This window comes from Podarcis muralis, chromosome 12 (assembly GCF_964188315.1).
Source record: "Podarcis muralis chromosome 12, rPodMur119.hap1.1, whole genome shotgun sequence".
Taxonomy (NCBI): Eukaryota; Metazoa; Chordata; class Lepidosauria; order Squamata; family Lacertidae; genus Podarcis; species Podarcis muralis.
The window spans coordinates 26,491,458-26,515,355 of record NC_135666.1 but is presented as its reverse complement, the minus strand read 5'-3'; the positions used below and the strand labels follow the sequence as shown (position 1 = coordinate 26,515,355).

The window sequence follows — 23,898 nt, the reverse complement described above, 5'->3', positions numbered from 1 at the left end:
AACTTCTGTTGACTGAGCGAAAGCAGTTACTGTGGCTCAATGGACAGAGAGCCAAGTTGACATACCAACCAGACCATTGATGGATAAACAGTTGGCTCCTCCAAGATGAGACCAGTACAAACAACAGTGAAAGACAAAATGGTGTTTGTCTGCATCTAGCTTAAATGTTAAGTGCGCAGCAGATCCAAGGAAGAAGTGAGGCTTACCCTGGCACTTGCTCTGTTGGCCTTTTTCTCCTCATCAGGAAGTGGAGGCATTGGGTATGGGTATTTTCTGCTGGAGGCAATGGAGCCAGTAGATGACGAAGGGGACTTTGCAGGGGAAAGGGTCCTGAGGTGTTGAATAGACAAAAATAAACAGAATGTCTAGGGATACCAGCCTTGCTACAGAAACTGGAACTACTTTGAAGTTATGCTGGGAATTTGATTCAATCACTCTGCCACACATAGTTGGAAAAGAAGCCAAAGGCTTCCAAGCTACTATAGCTTAGGAAACAGTTCAGTAGGACCAACTCCTGTGCAAATTTTGAGCAATTCTAATTCATATTAATGGAGACTTTGCAAGAGTTGTTCTCAAGGGACTGCACTTTTTGACAGCAACTAAGCTAGTCCTCACCCATCTTCAGATGTTTTGGACTATGATTCCCATCAGCCTTACTCAGAATGGCTGGGCTGGCTGGGGCTGATGGGAGTTGTAGTCCAAAACATCAGATTGGCAAAGGCTGAACTACATACTATGAACCAGACTTCTTATCATTTTATGCATCAAATGATAAAAAATAAGCTATTTATAAAATTGGGAATATGATTTATTATGAAGCAGATTTAGGGTAGCATGGTGAATAAGAGACAGAGCTATAAATGTTCTCCCCTCAGCCTAAGTGGCTTCAGGGAAGCCACAACTTAAGTCTGTCACCTGGAATTTTGGAGATAACGATACTGGTCTATCTTATCAAATTGTTATAGGGATTACTGAGGTAATATATGTGAAGCTTTCACTATTATTTAACTAAAAATTCTTCCTTTATATCACATTGTATCTATGCCTTCATGTGCATTATAAAAAGGTAAAGGGACCCCTGACCATTAGGTCCAGTCACAGATGACTCTGGGGTTGCGGCGCTCATCTCGCTTTATTGGCCGAGGGAGTTGGCATATAGCTTCCGGGTCATGTGGCCAGCATGACTAAGCCGCTTCTGGCGAATCACAATTCTCACAGCGGTTTAACTGCCAAACCCTCTTCCCAAGGGACTCTGGGAAAGCCAGGGCTGCTTGAAGTGGTGCAATATTGCTTTAAATGTATAATTCAGATGAGGCTTACGTACCTACTATATATATTTTGGAAAGTTGTTTGTTATGCATTTGGACGCCTCTTAAGATACATTAGCCAAATTTTGAATGATGGTTCCTGAGATCAAGGAGCAGGTTTTCATCCATGTTTGGATACATTTGGATGCTATTTCAAATCAAGAGAGCAGATGGGTTCACTGCACTGATTTTTAGCCCCTAATCATTGTGTTTCTTAAAATTCCCAAACAAAGCTGGGTATGAGGCTGCTAGCATATACATACAAAGCATCAACGTTTCTCCTTTATTCATGCATTTTTGTACTGGCTAAGAAAATGAGGAACTGGCAGAAGAACTTTTTTTAAAAAGTGACTGTGTACTAAAGAGTCACCGACCGCTTATACCAGGCATAGGCAAACTCAGCCCTCCAGATGTTTTGGAACTACAATTCCCATCATCCATGACCACTGGTCCTGCTAGCTAGGGATCATGGGAGTTGTAGGCCAAAAACATCTGGAGGGCCGAGTCTGCCTATGCCTGGCAAGTCCCACTGACAACTGTGCACCTATGTCAAGGATGAGGACATCTGGAGCGTTTCCACATGTTGTTGAACTCCAACTCCCATCAGGCCCAGCCAGCATGACCAATGGTCAGGGATGATGGGAATTGTACTACAACATCACCTTGAGGGCCGCAAGTTCCCCATCCTTCACCTACATTGATGTAAGTCTTCGCTGGCTCAGAGCTTAACCACAATCTTATGCGGGACTGCTCAAAACTAAGCCTCAACTGCGTTTAGTGAGGCTTACTCCCAGGCAAACATGTCCCGGGTATAGGGCTGCACATAAGTTGCTTTTTTGAAAGCAGCGCACCAGAAACATTTATTACAGTGTATGAGAACATGTTACATTATACAGAAGGCATGCAGTTCAGAGGCAAAAAAGGGTTAATTGTGAAGAAACAAAGGCAAATACAAAGAGCTGAACACCCAAATTAGTAGACATGCAAGCAACATCCAGTGCACAGTGGTTCCAGCCAAAGTAGGAGTCTGGTTTGGGGGTGGGGCGAGGGGTGGGGAGGATAGACAAAAATGGACTGATTAGTCAGAGAAATCAGCATTTCTGTACAAGGTAAGGAAAGCACCAGCAAGTCAATGTCGGCATCACACAGAAGGGCATTCTTGTCCGAGTCAATAAGGCGTCTGCACTTTATTGACTAGAGTTATACACACAAGGGCATGGACAACTAAAGTGTCTTAAGAATCAATTCCGGAATCAAGACAGACCAAGGAAGCTCTGTATCTGGGTCATGTGCAAGAAAACATAAAAGTCAGAAGCACAGCTGGTCTCAGATGTTCCGGTACCCTGACGAAATGCTAGACTCACTCACCGCCCCGACCCCAGTCCTGTGCTCATGGCAGCCCTTCCTCACGCTCCATCCTGGGTCCCTCTGGCTTGCTGAACTCAAGAAAGGATGTTTTAAAAAATCCCTAATCACATGGCTGTGCCAGCAGCCTCCTTAGATCCCTTATGCCTCCCTCGCCTCCATGCATCTCAGACCATGTTTATCTACTTTCCACATCAAACACCATAGTTGCCCCCACATTTCTTCAGATATCATCTACATATTTCAGGAAGCCTTTTATGTCTGGTGTATTGTGTTCTTTTATACTCTGTTGGAAGCCACCCAGAGTGGCTGAGGCAACCCAGTCAGATGGGTGGGGTACAAATAAAAAACACACATTATTACTATTATTATTTTCTGCCTCTATGGTTAATGTGAAGTGTGTGCCTTGCCCAACGGGCACTGCCTACTTATTCATCAGAAGTGGATTTAGGAAGCATGTGATCTGCCCTAACGATGTGTGTAGAACGTATAGGTGTTACCCAGAGGATCTTGGGAGCATCCAAAGAGTTTCAAGCTCAGATACAAGCGGAAGCAGGGCCGTCTTACCCAGAGGCCCTAGGGTTGCGGAGCTCTCAGGGACGCCAGGCCGAGAGTCTGGGGCCCAAGAGATGAGTCCGGGGAAGAGCCCGCCTACCGCTCCGCTCTCCTTCGTGCCTGGGACTGGGCAACCTGGAGGGGAGGGCGCGTGGATCTTTGCACCCCGGCACCACATATGAATGCCCTGAATGCAAGTCCCTCCTCTGTGCATACTTTAAGAGTATATTCAGGAATACATTTTCAAAATCCAAACCACAATCTGAAATAAGTACATTTCCTGATGAAACTGCAGGTGCCCTTCTTGGACATCATCACAGAAGGAAAACAGAGAATCCTGATAAACTTTGCTCATTAAATACATCAAGCTTTCTAACAGCTTGCTATTCTTATTTTGACAAGAGCATTGGTGTTTTGTGCCCAACTGCTGTTTCTGTGATACGAAAAGGAAATTATGCAGTGCAGTGGTGGATTTGTCTATTGTGCCCTCTTCTGAATGCAGATGGGATGTCATCTTTTTGAATGTGCCTCCACCAAATAAGCTCTCTGTATTGGGATGAGATACGCAATGCTAAAGAACCCCCCCCCCCGAGGTTTGCTTATTGCATGCAGGTAATCTATGCTGATGAGTTTTCATAAATGTTATACATGGTTTGAAACACTGCAGCATGATATCTGCCCATCCCTTCCTTCTGCATCATGTGCACTTCAACTCTAATTATTTCATGAACTTAAACTTAGCTGGAAGGGATGCCTGACAGTCAGTATAACTTATGTGTGAAAAGCTTGGCTGAAAAAATATTGTGAACACAGTATACACCATAGAGCAATGACTGTACTCTGCCATGGTCAAATTAGGATAACCATGCTTGATTTCCAGAAATTCTTTGCTCATTCTGTTTGACTCCTCAAATTCATCAAGAATCCACACCGAAGTACAAAACTGGATACAATTTCCTCCTTAAAAGTCCTTATCTCTGCTCAGGAGCCAATTACTTCCTTTGTTTGCTCCCAAGAAAGTGCATGGCTACAAGTAGATAAGCAAATAAGTTATGTTATCTCTCAATATGTTCTCTTCCAAGGCAAATGCTAACTATTTCAATGACTTACTTCCAAGCATGCACATTTAGAATGGCAATCTTATGCACACGTACCTGGGAAAAGGCCCCACTGAACACAATGGGACTTCCCTCCAAGTAAGCATGCTAAGGATTATGTGTTAATCTTGATCGCTACTAAATCAATGCTGCAGAGAATTTGCCAGTTCCTTTACAACTGTATGCAAATATATTTCAAAAGGAAAACTGGTAGATAGTTTCAGGAAACCACAACATCTAAAGTATTGTGTGTGGTTACAGGACTGCCTTCCCCAACCTGGTGTTCCCCAGATGCTACTAGACTCCAACTCCTATCAGCCCCAGACAGCCTGGGAGTTGGAGTCCAACAACATGGGATGGAAAGCAGGTAAGCGTTGGCAGGAAGCACAACCCACTTTAAGTGGACCGCCTATATCAGTTCTGCTCTCATACTTTCCAGAATAGAGTAGCAGATGGCAGTCCTACTAAAGCTGCCTGTCCTAAACAGGCTGGCAGCTTTGTTTTCTGCTGTAAGTCATGGAGGTTCTCATTCAGTTTCTATAATCCTGGCAGGAAACAGTGTCATTGGCACCTCTTTATTTTCATAAGAAGCATGGGGAAAGGAGGAAAGACCCACCCCCACCCTCCAGGCCTCTTTCCTCTTGAGCACTAGTGAAGAAAATCAGGCTCTTTCAAGTGATCTAACCCTTAACACACATGCACCCCCTGACATCCTTTCAAGAGCTTTGATGGTCTACTGGAAAGCTTGACACAGACACACCCACCCGATTCCTACATGGTTATCCAAACACACTTCAGTGTTGTCAAAGCCAGAGCCGTCTTTCCCATAGGGCTTAGTGGTGCGTAGTGCCAGGGCACCAGCCTCTCAGAGGCACCCCAACAAGTGGGGGAGCTGTGCAGCTTTGCCGGTGGCCTCCCCTTTCCCTGCACGCCCGCCAGCTGTGCAGGCGTGCAGCTTCCCTCCCAAGCCTCTGCGGGGATTGCTCTCCTCCTGAGGAGGCTTGGGAGGGAAGCTGTGCTCTCCTCCAGCGGAGGCTTGGGAGGGGTGCAATTTCACTCCCAAGCCTCTGCGGGGATCGCTCTCCCGCAGTGGCATGGGGGAGAGTTGCCCCCCCGATGGCTGGCAGTGTGCAGCTATGGCCACCCCAACACTATCCGTGGTAATTTGGGGGTGCTGTGCGGATATTTGCACCCCAGCGCCGCATCTGCTAAAGATGGCCCTGGTCAAAGAGTCACACACAAAGCAACTTGCTTATGTTTACATTTTTTTAAAAATCACAATATATGCATGGCAGTAGAAAGCAAGGCTAAAAATCCCATGTGCAGCTTCCCCCAATGAAACCGAAAGTACCCTATGCAGCTGAAATCTAGCCACCATCACAAACCACTTTGATGGATTCCTGGAAGAGACAGAATTCTACACATGGAAGCCATCTTTGTAGCTCAGGACCCCATTTCCCCCCTTTGCAGGATATTTGTTACCTAGTAACTACCTTCTCGGTAGTGGCACCCGCCCTGTGGAACGCCCTCCCACCGGATGTCAAAGAGAAAAATAACTACCAAACTTTTAGAAGACATTTAAAGGCAGCCCTTTTTAGGGAAGCTTTTAATGTTTAATAGGTTATTGTATTTTAGTGTTTTGTTGGAAGCCGCCCAGAGTGGCTGAGGAAACCCAGCCAGATGGGCGGGATATAAATAATAAATTATTATTATTATTATTATTATTATTATTATTATTATTATAGCTAACCCAATGTTCCACTGGCTTCTAACATGGAACAAATTCCACAACAGACTCTATTACATCACCACCCCTATTTTCTCCCAAACCCAGCTCTCTACAAATATTCGCTAGACTAGAACCTTTCCCATCACTAAACAAACAGTACTTGTTAGGTTTCCTGCTATGCATTCTGGACGATGCTCCTTATTTCAAGCACAGGAAAAAAATGCATCTTCAGTTTCAGAAAACACTTGAAAATGCAAAAGTGCTTATGGACATTTTGCTAGCCAGGAAACAAAAATGTGTTGTGAGTCAAAGTGAGTTAACCTGATGGGACCAGCCACTGGGAGTGGGATTACCAAAATCAGCACCAAGTGGGGGAATTCCTTCCTTCCCCAGTGCTACCATTATGTAATCTATTCAGGGCTCTAGTATCAGAAAACTATGAGATGACATGAAGAAGAGGAGCCAGATCTGTACTGTCCCTCGCATCAGGGGCGTTCACACATTACATTCAATGAGTGTACTATCAGTGTACACATATAGTTGACCTGTATACGCACAGTTTTTCACAGTCTGTGTACTGAACAGTTGAGCTGTACCAATGAACAAGCATGCATTATTTCACACAAACACTTGCACAATTGTAGTGACAGCTCATACCTATGGTCATCATAATGTGTGATGATGAACAATTTGGGAAGTAGTATAATTGGGAAGTAGTTGAATATTTTAACGTGGGGTTATCTTATATGCATCTTGGTCCCAAGACATCTATAAATAAGCTTATCTTCAACACCAATCCAGTTGATTCCTGCTGATTCCTCTCAAGTTTTACAAGCAGCCATGGCTTCCAAAGCAATTAGATTAGGGTTTTTAGCATGTTTCAGGGGAGGTGCTCAGTCTGAGGAGGGGATTAATGAGGTTGATACAGACAATCACGCCAAGCACCAACTGTTTGGGGCAGTTTGAAGGGAAGCTCACTAGGAAGTGCAGCTCAACAAAAGATAGTATGTAGTAGAGGATTAGCAGCGCAATCCTATGCACGCTGATTCAGAAATAAACAAGCTGCCTATATCAGATTCCCCCCACTGAATCCTTCCTCCCAGTAAAATACTGCATTGAATACTATCTTCTATACCCAAATACTAACCTCAGAAACAAGAATTACCCCATTAAGGCCTTTGACCAAAAGGTAACAAGTGACTTGAGGAGATGAAGCAACACAGATGTTCTCTCCCCTATTTTTGTTTAGTTTCTTTATAAATGATGCCACTTCTGAATTTAATGAGGATGGGTTTTTTTCACCTAGCACTGGCCATGAACTTCTCTAAACATCACTTTGTGACAATGACATGGGTCTCCTATCCTTCTATCATCTCACCTGTAAACTTCACTGGGTCACTTTTGCCATTCAAATCTTTGGAATATGACTAAGCCCTATTAAGTTGTTACTCGTGTGGAGGAGCAACGCGAATACAAAGAAGAAGCCCTTGCCTTTAGTATTTGTCCCCATTGTCAGATGGCTGCTTCCCATGTGCTCAGGCCATCTGCTCCACAGGAAGCCCTATTTCTACTGCTCTGTCCATGGGTCCCATTCACTCATGTAACAACTGAACTGGGCTTATAATAACAATGTAACTGGCCACTGAGAATAGTATCATAAGTTGGTCATCTCCAGCATTGGCAGTTGGAAAAATATAAAAGGAGGATCAAGCAAGATTATTCCTTGCATAATAAATTCTAACAAAGAGAGCAGGCTCATTGTACAGTATTAAACACTTTTAAAACAGAGTGGAAATAATAGTTATGATTATATGGAACTGAGATATGGTGTTTGCCTGGAGAGAAAGCACTAGAATTTAAAATTAAAAAAATAATCATTTTAGGAGTCCTTGCAGTCTTCTGGTTCTGATGAGACAGAACAAACAGGAATGATTCCAGTCTCCTTGTGTTTATTTAATTATTGGCATAAATGACTTCATCTCCTTGAAGACAGGCTCCTAGAGGTGTGGGCAAATTCACTTAATTCTTTTAAAAAACCAACGACTTACTCCCCTTTCAGTGCCATCTTGATCCAATTACATGGTTTGCCTTTGAATTTTCTTAATGGATTATGGTTCATAGCTGCCAAAATGGTATTTAAATGGCACCTCAGAGGCATTTTTGTGCGGAGAGCTGTGTTCTTATCGACAAATGTTAAGAATGTGCTACGTTATGCATTGATAAAATCCCAGCACAGTTTGAAAAATTAGTTATTTGACTTCCCTACATTGGTTCTAAGGACAGTTCCAGCCCTCCTTTGCTGAGATGGCAACCAATGCCCTGCCCACTCTTTTAGATGTACCATGTACAGCAGTGGTATTCAATCAGGGTGCCGTGGCACCCTGGGGTGCCTTGAATGATGGCCAGGGTGCCGCGAGCTATGCTAGCCTCTGTCCCTTTCCTTTCCTTTCCTTTCCTTCCCTCCCTCCTCTGATGCCCTCTCATGTCTCTACTTCCCCAAGGCTTGCGTGGCTGTTTGTTGCAGCAGCCCTGGCTACAAGCTCCCCAGGCAAATGGTACCTCTGGGGCTGGCCATGGGGTGCTGGTTGCCAAGAGTTGAGGCAGCCTTGGAGTAAGCAAGCAAGCAGGCAGGCAGGCTGGCAAGGCAACCCACCCAGCTAGTCCACCAGCCCTTGCTGTTGGGAATGGACCCACAAGTGAGAGACCAGGCACACAGGCAGCTGCTGCCTCCCAAGGTAAGGTGCTGGACATTTGCCTTTGGCCAGTCTCCATTGGGCCACTAAGGCTGGGGGCATCCTCTTCCCAGGCCTTTGTTGGGCAGTGTGAGGAGACACTTCTCTATGGGGCAGCGGGGGGGGGGGGGAGTTCAGAGACCAGGGATGGCAGCAGCGGCTGCCCAGAAGACTCTCAATGAGAGGAGGCTGAGGGAACAGTCCACAAGGGAAGGTGTTCAAAAAAGGGTGAGAGACTGCCAGCTATGCAGGCAAGGGATGACGTAACTGGACTCTTGAGCCCCAAAGGGGTGCCGTGGACTGAAAAAGGTTGAAAACTTCTGCTATATGGGAAAGTGCCTTTTGACTGAGATTTCTGCATCCGTAGGGAGAAAACAACTGGACATTCCATACTACCTACTCTTCTATCTTAATTTTGAGGGCAAATGCAGAACAACTTTCTTCTTCAATTGTTAAAAATATGGCAAACACTGGTTAAAGCAGAAGAAAATAAAATATTTATTGGCCAGCAAAAATGAGATTAATTTAACAGTGGCCACCTTTGCTCTGGCAGATGCAAAGCAGTAGCAAACATTTTCTGATTACTATATAGCCAAACTCCAGTTTGGACACCTGTTTTGAGTGCTACTTGACAAAGGATTGAACTAGTGAAATGCTTATTTTAGGCTGCAATAACACTTATCTGGGAGTAAGACTCTCTGAACTCAGTAGAGCCTTTCTCTTAGTAGACATTGCACTGTTAATGAGATATATGCACACTTAAAAGTATTTAACATGATTACATTCTTGTGTTATTTTCTTGTTATTATTGATTCCTTCTTACTAAGATTTACAGGTTTTTGTATGTTTGCTGTTTGGTTTTACCAATTGGTTTTTATTGTATGCTTGTAGTTAATTTTTCTTCTTCTTATTTTGATCTGTTAGTTGGCATTATGGCCAATGGCCGAAACAAAGAAAGCACAACCCGACTGAATATTCACACAACACATCTTTAGCCTCTTGCCATGAAGAGCAATTAATTCTTTCCAGCATATTTCTGACTTCTAATGGATATACTAGGTAAATGCTTTGCTAACATGCTTGGATGCTTCCCGTTTTTTAATTATGATGCACAAACGATAACCTATGTACAATTCTACTACTTGCTGCAATTTCACACCTTTATTGTAAAAGCACTGGGTTGGCACTAACAGCACAACCCTACTCATGTCTATTAAGAAGTAAACCCCACTGCTTTCAATGGGACTTATTCCCGGTAAGTGGGTATAGGATTGCATCTTAAGTGTATTATAAAGCTACTAGCTTCAATACACTGACCTTTTAGCTATTTCAACTAATGTTACTTGATTAGTGGTAGACATAGATCATGCCCACAAAAAGGCTACTTGGCATCAAACGAAGAGAAAGCTACTAAAAGCTAGAGATGATGATGGGAAATACATGCACTATGAACATCCTTTTCAAACGGCTTCATTAAAACAGTCAGAAAAGAATCGCAATTGCACAATGAAGCCCAAAAAAGACATCAGAAGGCAGCAAATGAACAAAAAGGGTCCTCAGCATCTACAATAAATCACTTGTATTGGAAGATACAAGATAAGGAGTCCCATCATATCTGGAATATGCTGGAACAGCTCTTAAAAGATGATAGAGAATTAATTTACAAAATACCTAAAGTAGGGTCCTTCAGTGTTTTTATTCACATCTTCTACCCACTTAGCTACATTATATTCTGTTTTGAACCATGGGCTTAAATACCTGCAAAAAGCAATGGAAGGAACAGAGAAAGCAGAAAAAGAATAAAGAAATATCTGGTAACACACAGCAGCATAAGCTCAGTTTGGCTGTTTTACATCCTCCAAATGCCAAGGATTGTCTTAAATAAATCAGTGTGGAAGTTGGGTGAAGAAAATCCGAGCCACAGGGGTTCAAAATGAATTCCCTTGGAAGTGGAGGCTTACATTTGCAATTTACTTTTGCCTTGAGAGAGAGAACTACCCATCTCTTAAATCTCGGTCTGGATGCAAACAGACTTAGAAGCACTGAATCTGCCCAGTGGGGAAGTACGCAAGAGACAGGTGCTGCAGCAACTGCCCTTCCAAAGTGAGGACTACTTTAATCTCTTATAAGCACCTCCTGAAAGCTTCAGGCAAGTCGTTTTGTCTCAGTGCTGTGTCTTTAACCTAACTTATACAGCGAGCAAATGTTCTTTGCCTTGCACCACAGGTCAGGAGTACATAAATATAGGAAGACCACCTTGGATACTTGCAGGTTGATCTGAGAAAAGGCAGCTAAGAAATGAGTTCCTCTTTTACACCAGGGGCCGAACATTATGGTCTTGGGGACTCTTTCACGTCCACGGTTGCAAATAAACCAGGTCCTGCCAGTTAAATGACAGGAAATGTTACTGACTTGCAGTCACATGTGGGTTCTTTGGTGCACGTAAGTCTGCCTAAAACACAAGAAGCTGTTTTTGCATTGCAGCACAAGCTGTGTACCCAGAGGCTCACCACACACTGCCCTTTCTTCATGTTGCTGGCAATACGTGGAAGAAGGTGGATGAAAAAACAGATTATTCTGTGCAGTGAGCTGCTGCACACCCAAAACAGCTGCCATGTGGTAGCAATCTACCGGACAGAACTGTTCGGCCTACAGTCCTCTGCACACTTGCATGGGAATAATTCCCAGTTAACTCATGGGGTTTACTTCTGAGTAGCCTTTGTTTCCAGCACAAAGACTGGGCTGCCCTACACTTGTGACTCTTATAAGCTGGGCAATTGCCCTTGCAACTTGAATATAGCCTTTGACCAATATGCATAGATCCTTCCATCTGCTTCCCAAAGCCCATTCCTGGTCAACGCTATGTGCAAGACATTTCTCACAGTATTAAAAAAATAAATAAATCCAGACTGAACCTAACAACCATTGTTTTATCAATGGAAAGTACATTCTACTTTGTCCTCTCTTTGCAGCACAGATTACATGAGTACTTGTTTGATAAAATTTACTACTGCTACATTAATACTGCTGCCTGTTTAAAAAGTCAATGAAGTGCAGGGACAAACTGGTAACGCCAGTGTGGTGTAGTGGTTAGATCATTGGGACTAGAACAGGAGGGAGCTAGGCTCAAATTCCCCCTCACCCAGGAAGCTCACTATGTGACCTTGGGCCAGGCACTGTCAGCCTAACCTATCTCGCAGGGTTGTTTTTAGGATGAAATGGGTGGTGGAGGCGGGAGAAATATGTGTGCCACTTTGGGCTCCTTGAAGGAAAGATGGGGCATTAATTAGATGCAATAAATATGGTTCATAATTACTTTTAAATCCACCTACAGCTGACACTAAGCCAGAGACTCCATGACCTTGCTACTGCTGCAAGGTATAGCATATTAAATGACATCATGTAATGACATCATGGAGAATGTCAGGATTTATTTTATAGAAAAACAATTTCCCAGGTCTTCACAATCGTGGAGAAAAATGCACTGCTGCCTTCAGTGGTATCTCAATAGGGCTTCCAAAGAGAAGGGCAGGAAAACAACAAACAACCCCAACTTCCTCTTTGTCATCTGCCCCAACCCATTAGTCTCTGTTTATCAATGTGTATCTCACAATCTACACCAATCTTTCCATTTCACTAAGCCACTAGGTGGCAATGTTTTGGGTGAACCATTTTTAGCTTGTGTTGAACGTGGGCTTTCAATAGAAATAAAAACCAGATGGTGAATTTATTATATCCAATAATCAAACATTTTTTGCATCATTCTGTCTAAGCTGCGTAACTCTCCCACCCACTCACCCCAGCCACATAAGCACAGGCATCACTTTAATTCTCTATCAGCTGTAATTGCTTCTAATTAGTCTACTTACTTTCAACAGCAAGTTGAAAACTAGGAGTGCTTTATGTTTTCCATCTCGGTTCCTAATTAAAAAGTAAAAGTTCAAAGCACAGCCGCAAGACAAATTTGCTAGCGAAGCAATGGGCGCATGGGCAAGACATTATGCGCTGGTTCTTATCTTGCAGTTTTAGTGGGCTTGTGTGAGAGCAAATGACAAACCTTTAACCTACACTTTTTATTGTAAAGGCTCGTTTGGTAACCATGAAGCACTCCTGATCTGGATTTTACAATGAGAAAAGAGAAAGTTATCACGGCAACAAAGCATGCAAAGGTTGTACAAGACTTTTGAGGCTTCTTCGCACCAAGTACACACACACTTCAGCTTCTATTATTTCTGAGCAACCTGAAACGGTAGCTTTTAACATCATGCCAGGTTGCAGAATGAAACCAAGAGGAGCAGAGCAATCTCTGTGGGGGTTAACTGTGCATCGGTCATCATTGATATAGTATAACCCATCAGATCAAATGGTAAAACTTTGCTTAAAACGAAAAAGAAACAAGTCTACAAAACTTAAAACCAGTGGCTTGATTTGGCTTGCAGCACAACATGCAACAATGCAGAAGTCCCAGGTCTTATAAGACTGGGGGGCGAGGGGGGGGAATTACACACATCAGGCCAGCAAGGAGGAGGGCTTAGCTAGCGCTGCCATCAGCAATCAAAGGCGGGTTTGGGGGTATTTTGCCACAGTGATACTTTTGGGAAGAAACTTTTAATGGGATAAAAATAAAAAAATAAGTTGCCCCAAATGGAAGGGCACTTAGGACTGACCTGTGATCCCGATCCCTTGTCTGGGGGTGGTGAGAACCCCTGTGGCTTATGCCTTGGGGTGGGATTTGGTTGGTGTGGGAAAGCCCAGGCTCAGAAGCATGGGATGCTCTGCTGCAAAAACACAATATATAATAGGGGTGGGGAAAATCTAAGCCAAAGTTTATATCATTTATAACAATGAGGAAGATGCACACCTATAGAGGCAAAGTTAGTACAAATGAACAAAGGAATGGCTACCCGGGAAAGGAGTTCACTGGGACATGCTTTAACACATGCTCCTATGCCCACACTCGGGGTCTTGGTGTTAATGGTCAAAACTATCCATTTAAGTTTGCAGAAAACTCTGGAACCTTAATGTCTCATCTTTGCAAAACTATGGAAGTAAAATACTGGGCCAGTAGGAAAATAGCCCCACAGAAATTGTCAACTACTGAAGTTCTCTTTTGCTCCACTAACACAATACCATGCAAGGAAAATAACTGCTTGGTCTGCTTTGTGTAACACTGACCTTAGGGACCAATATGGCAATAAAACTATGCATTTCCAGCAGTCATTAACCAACTCCTCGAAAGGGATCAGGATCAGGGTTTCTTTTTGTCCCCCATTACCACCAAGACCAGTTTGCTTTAATGACTCTGTAGCCTTGGGAGTGGTCATCTTATATCCATGTAGTTAACCTTTCACCAGGAATGCTGCAATGGACAGCAGCACAGAGACGCCAGTTTTCCAGATATTGACAACTTCTCATTTTGGATGTCATTTTCATTCAGATTACGCTACTTCACAGGTTGTGGCAAGCACATGAACACATAAAATATACGTTGCCACACGCGGCTTGTTCATTCCGTACAGCATGTATCAGTAGATGGCATTGCACAAACAAAGCAAACTGTTTTAAGTAAGTCCTATTTAGCAATACGTAGTTCTCTAACGAAAGTATATAGCTGAAAGTAATACGAAACTTCCAAGCAAATTAACACATAGGAAAGCATCTTCCTTTTACAGAGAAGGGCTTCCTGAACTCCTGGCATCTTGTGAAACTAAAATGGTTATCCAATGTTATTCAAACTAATTTACTAAAATGTCCATCTAATGGGATACAAACCATATCCAGAATTAGGAAAAAAACACAGATAACAGAAATCTAGGTAAGAAATCTAGGTTGTATATTTATTTATCTTGCAGAATGCTACACCAGGGTCGCCAACCCTCCAGAGGTTGCTAGACTACAATCCCCATCACCCATGACCACTGGCCATGTACTCTTGGGCTGATGGGAGTTGTAGTCCAACACCATATGTAGGGTAACATGTTGGCTGCACCTGCTGATTAGGTAGAGAAGTTTACTGTGGCATGTATTAGATGATTTCCAATGTGTCCTTAACAGGTCTCTCTGAATAACATTTGCCCTAAATGTGAAAGTTAACATGCAGAATGGTACATTTTGAAACATTACATCTGAACTCTGCATTAGCGCTGCCATCTAAATCTCTTCTCCCACTTCCCCCAGTTGCAGGATGGCATTAAATATCCACTTTCATTGGGAGTGAAACACACCTGAATGTCAAATCAGGGACTTTCTTCCCATGCAGGTTAACAGGCAGCAGTAAACAGGTGTGGGGAATAGTGCAGCACACAAAGGTGAGAAGGTGTGGGGCTTTTAGTCAACAGGGAGGGACAAAACTGCGATGGGAAAGCCTGCTTCACTGCCCATCCTGCTAAGGAGAATACATTTAACACGCTAGAAGTACTTCTTAGGGCCAAACTAGATGTGATGTTGAACAGATCATTGTCTCTTGTGTTTGCTCCCCTTTAAAATACAGTAGCAGACATGGGAGGGGGGGGGGGAAATCTGGACGGGGACCGCAGTGCAGGCAAGTGGGTGATTAACCCTTCAACCCTGCACAGCTTTGCCAACAACATAAAAACCCTTCGCCCTGGTTCCTTTCCTCTCCTCCCCAAGGTGACATTGTGGCATCTCCGGAGGGGAGATTGACAGATATGCAAATAGCAGATGGGAGGAGTGAGGATTTCCATTGGGGAAATAGCGCAAGGGGAGCCCCCCCCCCCCCGGTTTCTTGCTGACAATCAGCCCAAAATCTGCCCTGAATCCAAATAACAGACTTTAAAAAGAAACTTATGGAGGAGCTTGTTACCACTGGTAAGTATTGCCTAGGTGAGGGGGGAATGGGCGAATTTTCAAAAACAAAAGCAACTTTTAAAAACACATGGTCAAAATAAAAACCTGTTGCCACACCATTTAATAATCAGTGCTTTCAGTGAGTCTAGAAGCCTTCTGGTTCAGATATGTAGCAGGAAGGAACTGAAACAGAAATAATTGGATAGTCTTTCGGTTTTGGTTTTCAACTAGAAGGTCAAACTTACTCAGTGGAATTAGACCGTGGCCTAAATCTTTTGCCTTTGACTTTCTTCCTGTTGCTGCCTATATTACCTGAAATAAGACCAAAGGATAAGTCAGTGGAAAACAATACGATGGAACCAAGGAAAGTAGCATGCTACAAGTCATTTGCATTGACTTTTATTCTCCCTTTCTTTCTCCTCCACCCTGAAGTAGTAATACGACCTACCTGCAGATACAAGGTACTGAACGTAAGACTTTATATGTGCAAAGCATGTACTCTAACTCTGGTATTGTAGGTATGGCTGCAGCATGCTGGTTGACAGCATCTACTCTGCAATGGTTATGAATACTGCTGACGCGATGGTCATTCTCACCTTGCCATGAGTTACTCCTGGGTCGCCCATTCTGACAGATGTCCGAAAGGTTCTTTGCATCTTGGATTCTTTCACTCCATGAATGAGATAATCCGTTTGACCTGGAGTAAATGGCAAGACTTGCATGAGCTGGCTAGTTTGGGTACATAAAGCATCTATTAAGGACATTGTTCATGAACTTTTAAGTTGAGGATTACTTAAAGGTCTGTTTACAATACCCAAAATGTCTGCCTAAATCAGCAGTCCGTGAAAAGTCCAGTTAAGTTTCACTTCTGCTCCTACAACTGTTCCTAAATCTATTCCTTCCCTAAAACAGTGTGCACATTGCTACATTGCTACTCAGGACACATTCATAAACCCATTTCTAATTGAATTTCTAAGGGCATCTATTTAACATGTCTCATTTTCAGATTCTAGACCTTTCTAGTTATGTTAGTCTATGTGGGATATCTCATTTATTTGCCAGACAAGGATGACTGTCAAATAATTTGGCAGGCTCATGAACACAATGGCAGGTGAGAAGCTGCATTATTGCACTCAGAGGTGCAAATATTTGGATGCTGGGTCATCACTGGTGCCTTTGCAACTGGCTCAGAGGAGATGTGTACACAGGTCGTCTAGAAACAAAAGAAGAAAGCAAGTTTCTTCTACACCCGGCAGAAGTGCAACCTAGTCCTTCTTCTTTCCCACTTGGTTTCTTCAGACCAGGCTTCTCCAACCTGGTGTCCTCTGAATGTTTTGGACTACAACTCCCATCAGTCCCAGCCAGCATGGTTGTTGATGAAGGATGATGGGAGTTGATGTCTGAAAGCTCTGGAGGTCACCAAATTAAGGAAGGCTGCCTTAGAGGGTCGAAAATGATTTCTTCCTTTCCCAGGTTGCGTTCTCTCTGTCCATCTTGTTTCCCCAGAGGAAAGCTAAGCTGGAAGAGACTTACTTTCTCATGTAAGTTCTGGAACTCAAACCTGCTTATGAAGCTCATTCTCTGAGATGGCTTATGCAAACCTGGTTAAATCCTAGGTTTTGCACATCCACAAAAAAAACAACAACAACACATTATCCCAATTCCATCTGTCCTGCCACTTGATTTTTTTAAAAATGTATTATTTAATTTGACAAAAATGATATTCCAATTGAACCACTGAGCAGTATATAAGATATATTAAAATCATCAATAAAAAAATGTAAGTTCAAAAAATAATTAAAAGTGACAGTGAAAGAGATTAAAACACATCAACATCTATGTGCCTGGATAGACTTGCCTAAACTGCTTTAATTTTTTTAACAAAATTTATATAAATCGTAGATAAGCATCCTTTATACCTTAGAACCTTTCCTCTTGCATAAATAAGAAAAAATGGCATGGGCTGGATCCAACCAAAGTCAGCTGACTTTGAAATCAAGTGGTGTTAATTTAAGCCATGACTAACTTGTCCCATTGATTTTGACTGAATCCAGCCCCATATTTCTCTTGCTTTTTCTAATATTTTTTCCCTGTGCAATTTTTTATTAATAAAATATGTAAGATATGAAGGACTGCATCCAACAGAACTTTCCCTCCTGCTCATTAGTCCAACTATTGAAGTCTGAAACTTTTGTGAAGGTAAATTTCCTGCCTGATACAAAGCACCCATAATATAGGCCATGCCAGTTTTAAACTTAGGTAGGTTTACAGGTAACTGACAAGAGATACTCTTTGTCCTAATGTAGACAGACCTTAAGAGTTTCATACCATTATACAGTAAAGAACAAACAAGTGGTTGAAATGAGGAATCAATGGAAATGGGGGGGAATGACACACAACATTATACAATGGAATTTAAGCAATGCCCATTTTAAAAGTCAAGCTTCATAGAATGAACAAAATTTTGCTCCCTTATGTGGAAACAAAACCTAAATAAGACAAAATATCAGGAAACTGGTTTTCAAAAAATTCTGTTATATTTAGGCATTCAAGAAGTTCAACTGCAGATGGATATGCAGCTTCGAAGATTATTCTCAGGAAAATCAACATTTTAATCCTTCCACAAACATAAACCCTCAGTCAAGAAACTGGATGTTGACTTAGGAGTTACTTTTCAAGTTGACATCTGCCATGCAAAAATTAAAGAGAATCTCACAAAGGTATAAAAACCCTCAGTATTAAACAGACATTTGCGTCGGCATTACGTATGCACCACTAAGCTACTACATTCACAACTTTGAGGAGCAAATTTCCTCTGTTTCTTTTCAGTTTCTCATTTGAAAACCACCAGAAGCGTGAATGATCTTTAAAAAGAAAAAAGGGGGGGAAATGATGGTTCACAAAATAGCCTGTCCATTATTAGTATTATTACATGGCAGAATTATTATATTTTTGTGAAAGCCTTCTAAGATGCTTGAGGGAAAAAAGCAATTCTATAATAAATCTCTCCACACTAAAAGATAGAGGAGGGGAAAGGTTTACAGATCAAAGTGACCTTGTTAACTTCGTGAACTATTAAATGCACCAGGATGTGTGTGCCATTTTAAAATGGTGCATATGCCTTTTTACAGCAGACAGAGCAATGCACAGCCCATTGCCTCATGTCATGCACAAAGCTCCAGATCCATAACAGAGCTCCATGTACATGTCCACTGCATTTCCTTTCACAGAAGAGGGCAAGATATATTTGCTCACCCTGGATACACTCCAGAGACATTGGATTGGGGAATTAAATCTGGCAGAATCAAGGTGCTGGCAGTGATTCTATGGCCTGACCGCAACAATCCTGCCTCCACGGATAATTGGTTGTAATAGTGAAGGGCACAGCCCACATGGCGGTGTAGCAGCTTCTCACACACTCCAACCCTGCTGCTGCAAGCTTGGCCAAAATGCATGGGAAGCTACTCATAAAACTTTGTGCCACGCCTACAAGGATCGACATCACAAGCTAGTTCACCCACAAGGGTGGCTGTGTGTGTAAATCAGGCCTTCCTTGGTCAGTAAAAAGAGAGAAATGCAAGATGGAAATGCCCAGATTTGGCAGCATATTAAAGAACAAAAAGGCAGGGCAAACTAGTGATAAAATGCAACACTTCTAACATTTCTATTACCACAATTCATTAATGTTATAACAGTTAATGAAAGTACAGCATCCCCCTTCTTTGATTACTTCATCGTAATATCAAATTCATGGCAATTTGGGTACAGTGTTTTGCTTGATTAGGAGCTAGGACACTTTATAAGCGGCAAAACAAGGCACTTCCAAGCAGAAGGAGATGGCTATCAGAACTGAGGATCTGATTTATCTGTGGGGCTACAAAGCCCACCCGCCCACCCACTCCACCAATATAATTTATGGGAGTTTTGGATCCCCAAAGAAGTGCATTTGAAAAGAGAGGATACAACTATTCAGTAATCAAAGACCGAAGGGGTCACTTTAAACACACACACACACACACAGTCCACAAAAGGAAGGAAAGAAGTAATCAAACCTGCTGCAAAACAATGAAAGGTTCTGACTAATGGAATAATGTGTGATGGAACAGGTAGAAATCTGAAAATGCGACAGAAAAGCAGACCTCTTCTTAGAACTAGATGCAGAGTTTGTGCTGACTCCAGGCGGCATGTCGCTATAAAAGGAGTCGGCCTCACCAGGCTTTTTTACATAATCTCCCTGAGGGATTTGTCTAAAGCATAATGAACATTTTCAAGTCAGAAACACACTGAAGGTTAAAAACAAAAAAACACACATGCATATTCCAAATGTATGTATGTATGTATATATATATATATATGTAAATAAATAAATACACACTCATATACATATACATATATATAGAGAACAGGAAAAAGGTTAGAAAGGAGACCATGAAAATTTATCACATAACTATATAAATAAGAGAGAATGGCTACCTGAGAAAATAGGCTTACATTCTGTAATGGGGAAATGCATTCCCTGAGATACTTAAAAGTCTAATTAAAATATACACCCATTACAGAGTATGTTTTGCTTAATAGGCCTAAAGGCAACAAGTTTGAACAATTTGATTTAAGAGACACTCAAGAGTGCGGTTAGGTATTGCCACCCTCTACATCCCCAATCGTTCCTTTTCTCCATCTTGTGACAGGTGGGAGCAATCGGTAAAGAAGGCCTTGATAATTAATAGGCAATTAAAAACAACAACAATACCCAATATTGTCCAAATATGACATGTGCACAGTGAAGGGGATTTCCTACTGCTGCCTAGCAGTCATAACAAACTTAGTTCCCCATTCCAAATTCAACTAAGGAGTTTCTTTCGTTAAACAGGATAGTCAAGAAATACCAAATCCCACTCTTCGACACAAGATTCAAACTAATGCAATAGATTATAGATATATACCTACATACACCAGTACAATTTTTGTACTTCCCCTTACAAAAAAATTACTTTTATACAAAGAGAAAAAGATTCCATATCTATGACACTGGACTCCTGTACTTTGAACTGTGATCAAAGAACACTTACAGGATGTTATCTAAGAAAGATTAATTAATTATTGTGTGTGACAAACAGAGGCAAGAGTACTTGCTTTTCTAGTTGTGCTATCCTTGAAGTACAAGACTTTTAATGTCAAACTTAGAGCTAATCCAACAGTGTTTTTTAGAATTTTGTGAGCATGAAAGTGGAAAGGGTAGAGAAGATATTTTTCATAAAGCCAAGTTGCCACCTAACCGCTTACCTTTTTGACACCATTTGTTTTCTAGTCCTAATGATCACATGCTCAGCTGCTACCTGAAGCCATTTTATGGGGAAGCATTGCCCTCAGCTTCAGATGCCAGCACACGGCATCTTCATGAGGCCAAATCAAACCAAGGTCAATGCTGCTGGGCCTTATTCTAGAGCGGGGGTGAGGAGTCAGGGGTCCTCCAGATGTTGCTGGACATCAAGTCCCATCAACCTCAGCCAGCACAGCCAATGATGATGGAAGCTGTAGTCTAACACCATCCATGAGGTCCCTTAGACCTCCTTTCAAGTTTTTTTTTTTTTTAATTTGGAAAAAAAATATTGTGGCTTAAAAAACTGAGTGCTCAGGACCAGTCAGGAGCGGGATCATACATGGCTATATTAATCTCAAAGGCAAACATGCAGACAAGTTCATAATGGAAGGGATTAGTGCCCAGGAAACTGGAAAATGCTCCAGTAATCAATGTTATATACTAAGCAGAACTGAACTGGGTCTGAGGTTAAATTTCAACACTGTGGCTGCAAAGAAAATAAAGGTGTAATTAAAAAAACAGCCCACATAGGGCAGGTATGGGGAACCCATGGCCCTCCAGGTGTTGTTAGACTCTAACTCCCATCAGCCCCAGTTAACATGGCCAATGGTCAGTGATGATGGGAGTTGTAATCCAAAAGTATCTGGAGGGGCACAGGGTTCTGGTCTCTGCCTTAGGGCTCCACCCTCCTAAAAGAACATATCTCAGAATACAGGAATCCAAGTCTTAAGGGACAACACATTAACACCACAAAGATAGGAGCCATTTAAATTAGATTCATCAGCCCACAGCTCCATGTACACAAAAAATGTTACATTCCTAGCCATACTGATGTCTCTAATATATCCCAACTAAATAATAAATAGGGATCACATCTGAAGCATTCCGTGACATGTGGCCACACTGCTTTTTCACATACCTCTGTCTTCGATAGTTTCTTACAAGAGGAAGGAAGAGAGATAAGAGAGTGAGTTACCATGTTGTACTTGCCATTACTCTACTCAGTGTCATAAGCTAAGAACTGGATCCTAAGAACTCCCAGTGGATTTCCACATGCAGAATGGGAAAGACCCACACCCTCTTGGCATCTCTTTGATGCCCCTGAAAGCCACTTCAGAAAGCTGTGAAACTTTCAGGAACAGCACAGGACCTGGTGTGGGTGGTGCAGTTGAAGGGGGGGATAGGACCCACCTTTGTGCAGCCCTTAGGATCCAGTCCCAAAGATATAAAATAGAAAAGAAACCCTAGCAGAAGTTGAGTATTATTGTCTTTCCCAAGCAATTGAGTCATTGCTATGAAAAAGAGCATGACACTATGAAAATTGCATGCAATGAAGCATCAGCTTTATGTCTGAAATGCATAGGCTGAGTTTAGGAAAGCCCTTTGGAAGAAAATGATGTTTCTTACTTCAAACCCTGCAGACCCTGGGCAATATGAACTCACACACTGACCTGGTTCACATGGCACAGTAAGACAAACTATGGCTTATTAGGCCCACAAAGATGTAGGCTTCCAGAAAGGAGCTTGCCGCCATTTTGCTCCTCCCCAGTCCTTAGCTGAGCTAAGCCACAATTTGACTCATGCTGCTGAAACTCTGGCTTGTTGTGAAACTCCTTCCTCACTAACCATGAGGTATCCAGATCTATTTTCATTCTCTTCTCATTCAAGGAAGGAGAGCGCAATCCCCTCTGGTACCTTTCAAGAGGTGCCTAACTTCATAAGTAGAGTTAGTATCATTTAAGTGACTGTTAAGAAGAACCCTGCTTGCTGAGACCAAAAGTTGTTGTTAGGTAGAAACAATGCACAATCTCAGGCTTGGACGTCACAGGAAGTCAAACCCCTTTCAAGCTTCTGGGGTTGTTTCCCCTCCTCATGCCAGGGTAGGAGCAAGAGGGGGGCATTGAACAGTGTGTACAGAGCATGTGGCTTATTCCCAAAACCTTGGGAGCCTAGCAACCCAGACTTATCAACATTTGTGAATGTGGCCTATACTTAGGATCAGTGCATGAGTTCAATAAATTTTATTTTTCCTCTCATACATTTTGTTTAGACATGCTGAAACAAAGGTGTGCAGTAAATAATTGAAAATAGAATGTGAGAAGCTATAGTAAAAATTAGTAAGCCAGGCTGTTGCCAGTAAATAATATAATTATTATGGCAAGTTTGACTTAAAGAGTACATCAGCTTTGCTGGCTGGGTCTCTGGATGTCACTGGACTACAATTCCCATAATCACCAGGCAGGATGGCTAGACTAGCTTTACTCAAAGGCTGTCCTCCAGTCTTATGCAGACTTCAGTCCGCAGATGTTGGACAACAAATCTTCTGAGTACAGCAACTATTTGCAGAGAGGAGAACTGGAAGCAGTTCTGATTAGGGAAACTTCTGAAATTCTCTTTTGCCTAAATCATTTGATAATTCACACTGCCAATTCATACTTTTACTTTATCAAATCATAATAAAGTATAGAAAATCTTATGAAATAACCTTTTTAACCTTTATTAATATAAGATATATATATATAAATTACTTACTTGTAACCCCATGCAGTTATGCCCATAATCAGAGCCAACACTAAAATTGTACCAGCGATAGCACCTATAATAATATTTGTGCTAGTGACACCTAGATTAAAAAAAAGAAGGAAACGAGAATCTGAATGTACCTCATTTTGAGGCGATGGGACACATACATAAAACTACCAAACTTTGGTTTTCCTAATACAGTTATTCAGCTAAGTCATACTTGGAAGTAGAGCTATTAAAATCAATAGACATGTCCATTAATATTTAAATAGGTTCATTCAGAGTATGATATATTTGGAGACAACCCTAAATTCAGATTGCTTGATTCATTTTTAGAGGTGTAAAACTCTGGGATAAACACCCTCAGGGAGACATGTAGCAGCAAAGAATAAAGCGGGATTCAAGACAACGTGGGCCAACTTAGGTGTGTTTCTTTGGTTTTTTTTAGTAAATAGCAGCTGAG

At 42.1% G+C, this 23,898-nt stretch overlaps 1 protein-coding gene across 16 annotated transcripts in view; it reads right to left on the bottom strand.

The window, feature by feature from the left end:
• ADAM22 (ADAM metallopeptidase domain 22) overlaps positions 1–23,898 on the bottom strand; it is a 129,095-nt gene that overhangs the window by 8,563 nt on the left and 96,634 nt on the right. For 2 of the 16 annotated variants that reach the window (XM_028750991.2, XM_077936914.1), the window contains exons 25-31: positions 23,445–23,535; positions 21,832–21,849; positions 19,645–19,839; positions 16,189–16,289; positions 15,838–15,904; positions 10,457–10,543; positions 207–330 (exon numbers count right to left, since the gene is read on the bottom strand). In XM_028750991.2, the coding sequence (XP_028606824.2) occupies positions 207–330; positions 10,457–10,543; positions 15,838–15,904; positions 16,189–16,289; positions 19,645–19,839; positions 21,832–21,849; positions 23,445–23,535 (683 nt within the window). Of the gene's footprint in view, positions 1–206; positions 331–1,324; positions 1,456–10,456; positions 10,544–12,853; positions 12,901–13,301; positions 13,564–15,837; positions 15,905–16,188; positions 16,290–19,644; positions 19,840–21,831; positions 21,850–23,444; positions 23,536–23,898 lie in introns of those variants that run through there. The other 14 variants (XM_028750992.2, XM_028750990.2, XM_077936913.1 and 11 more) reach the window with 13 other exon arrangements.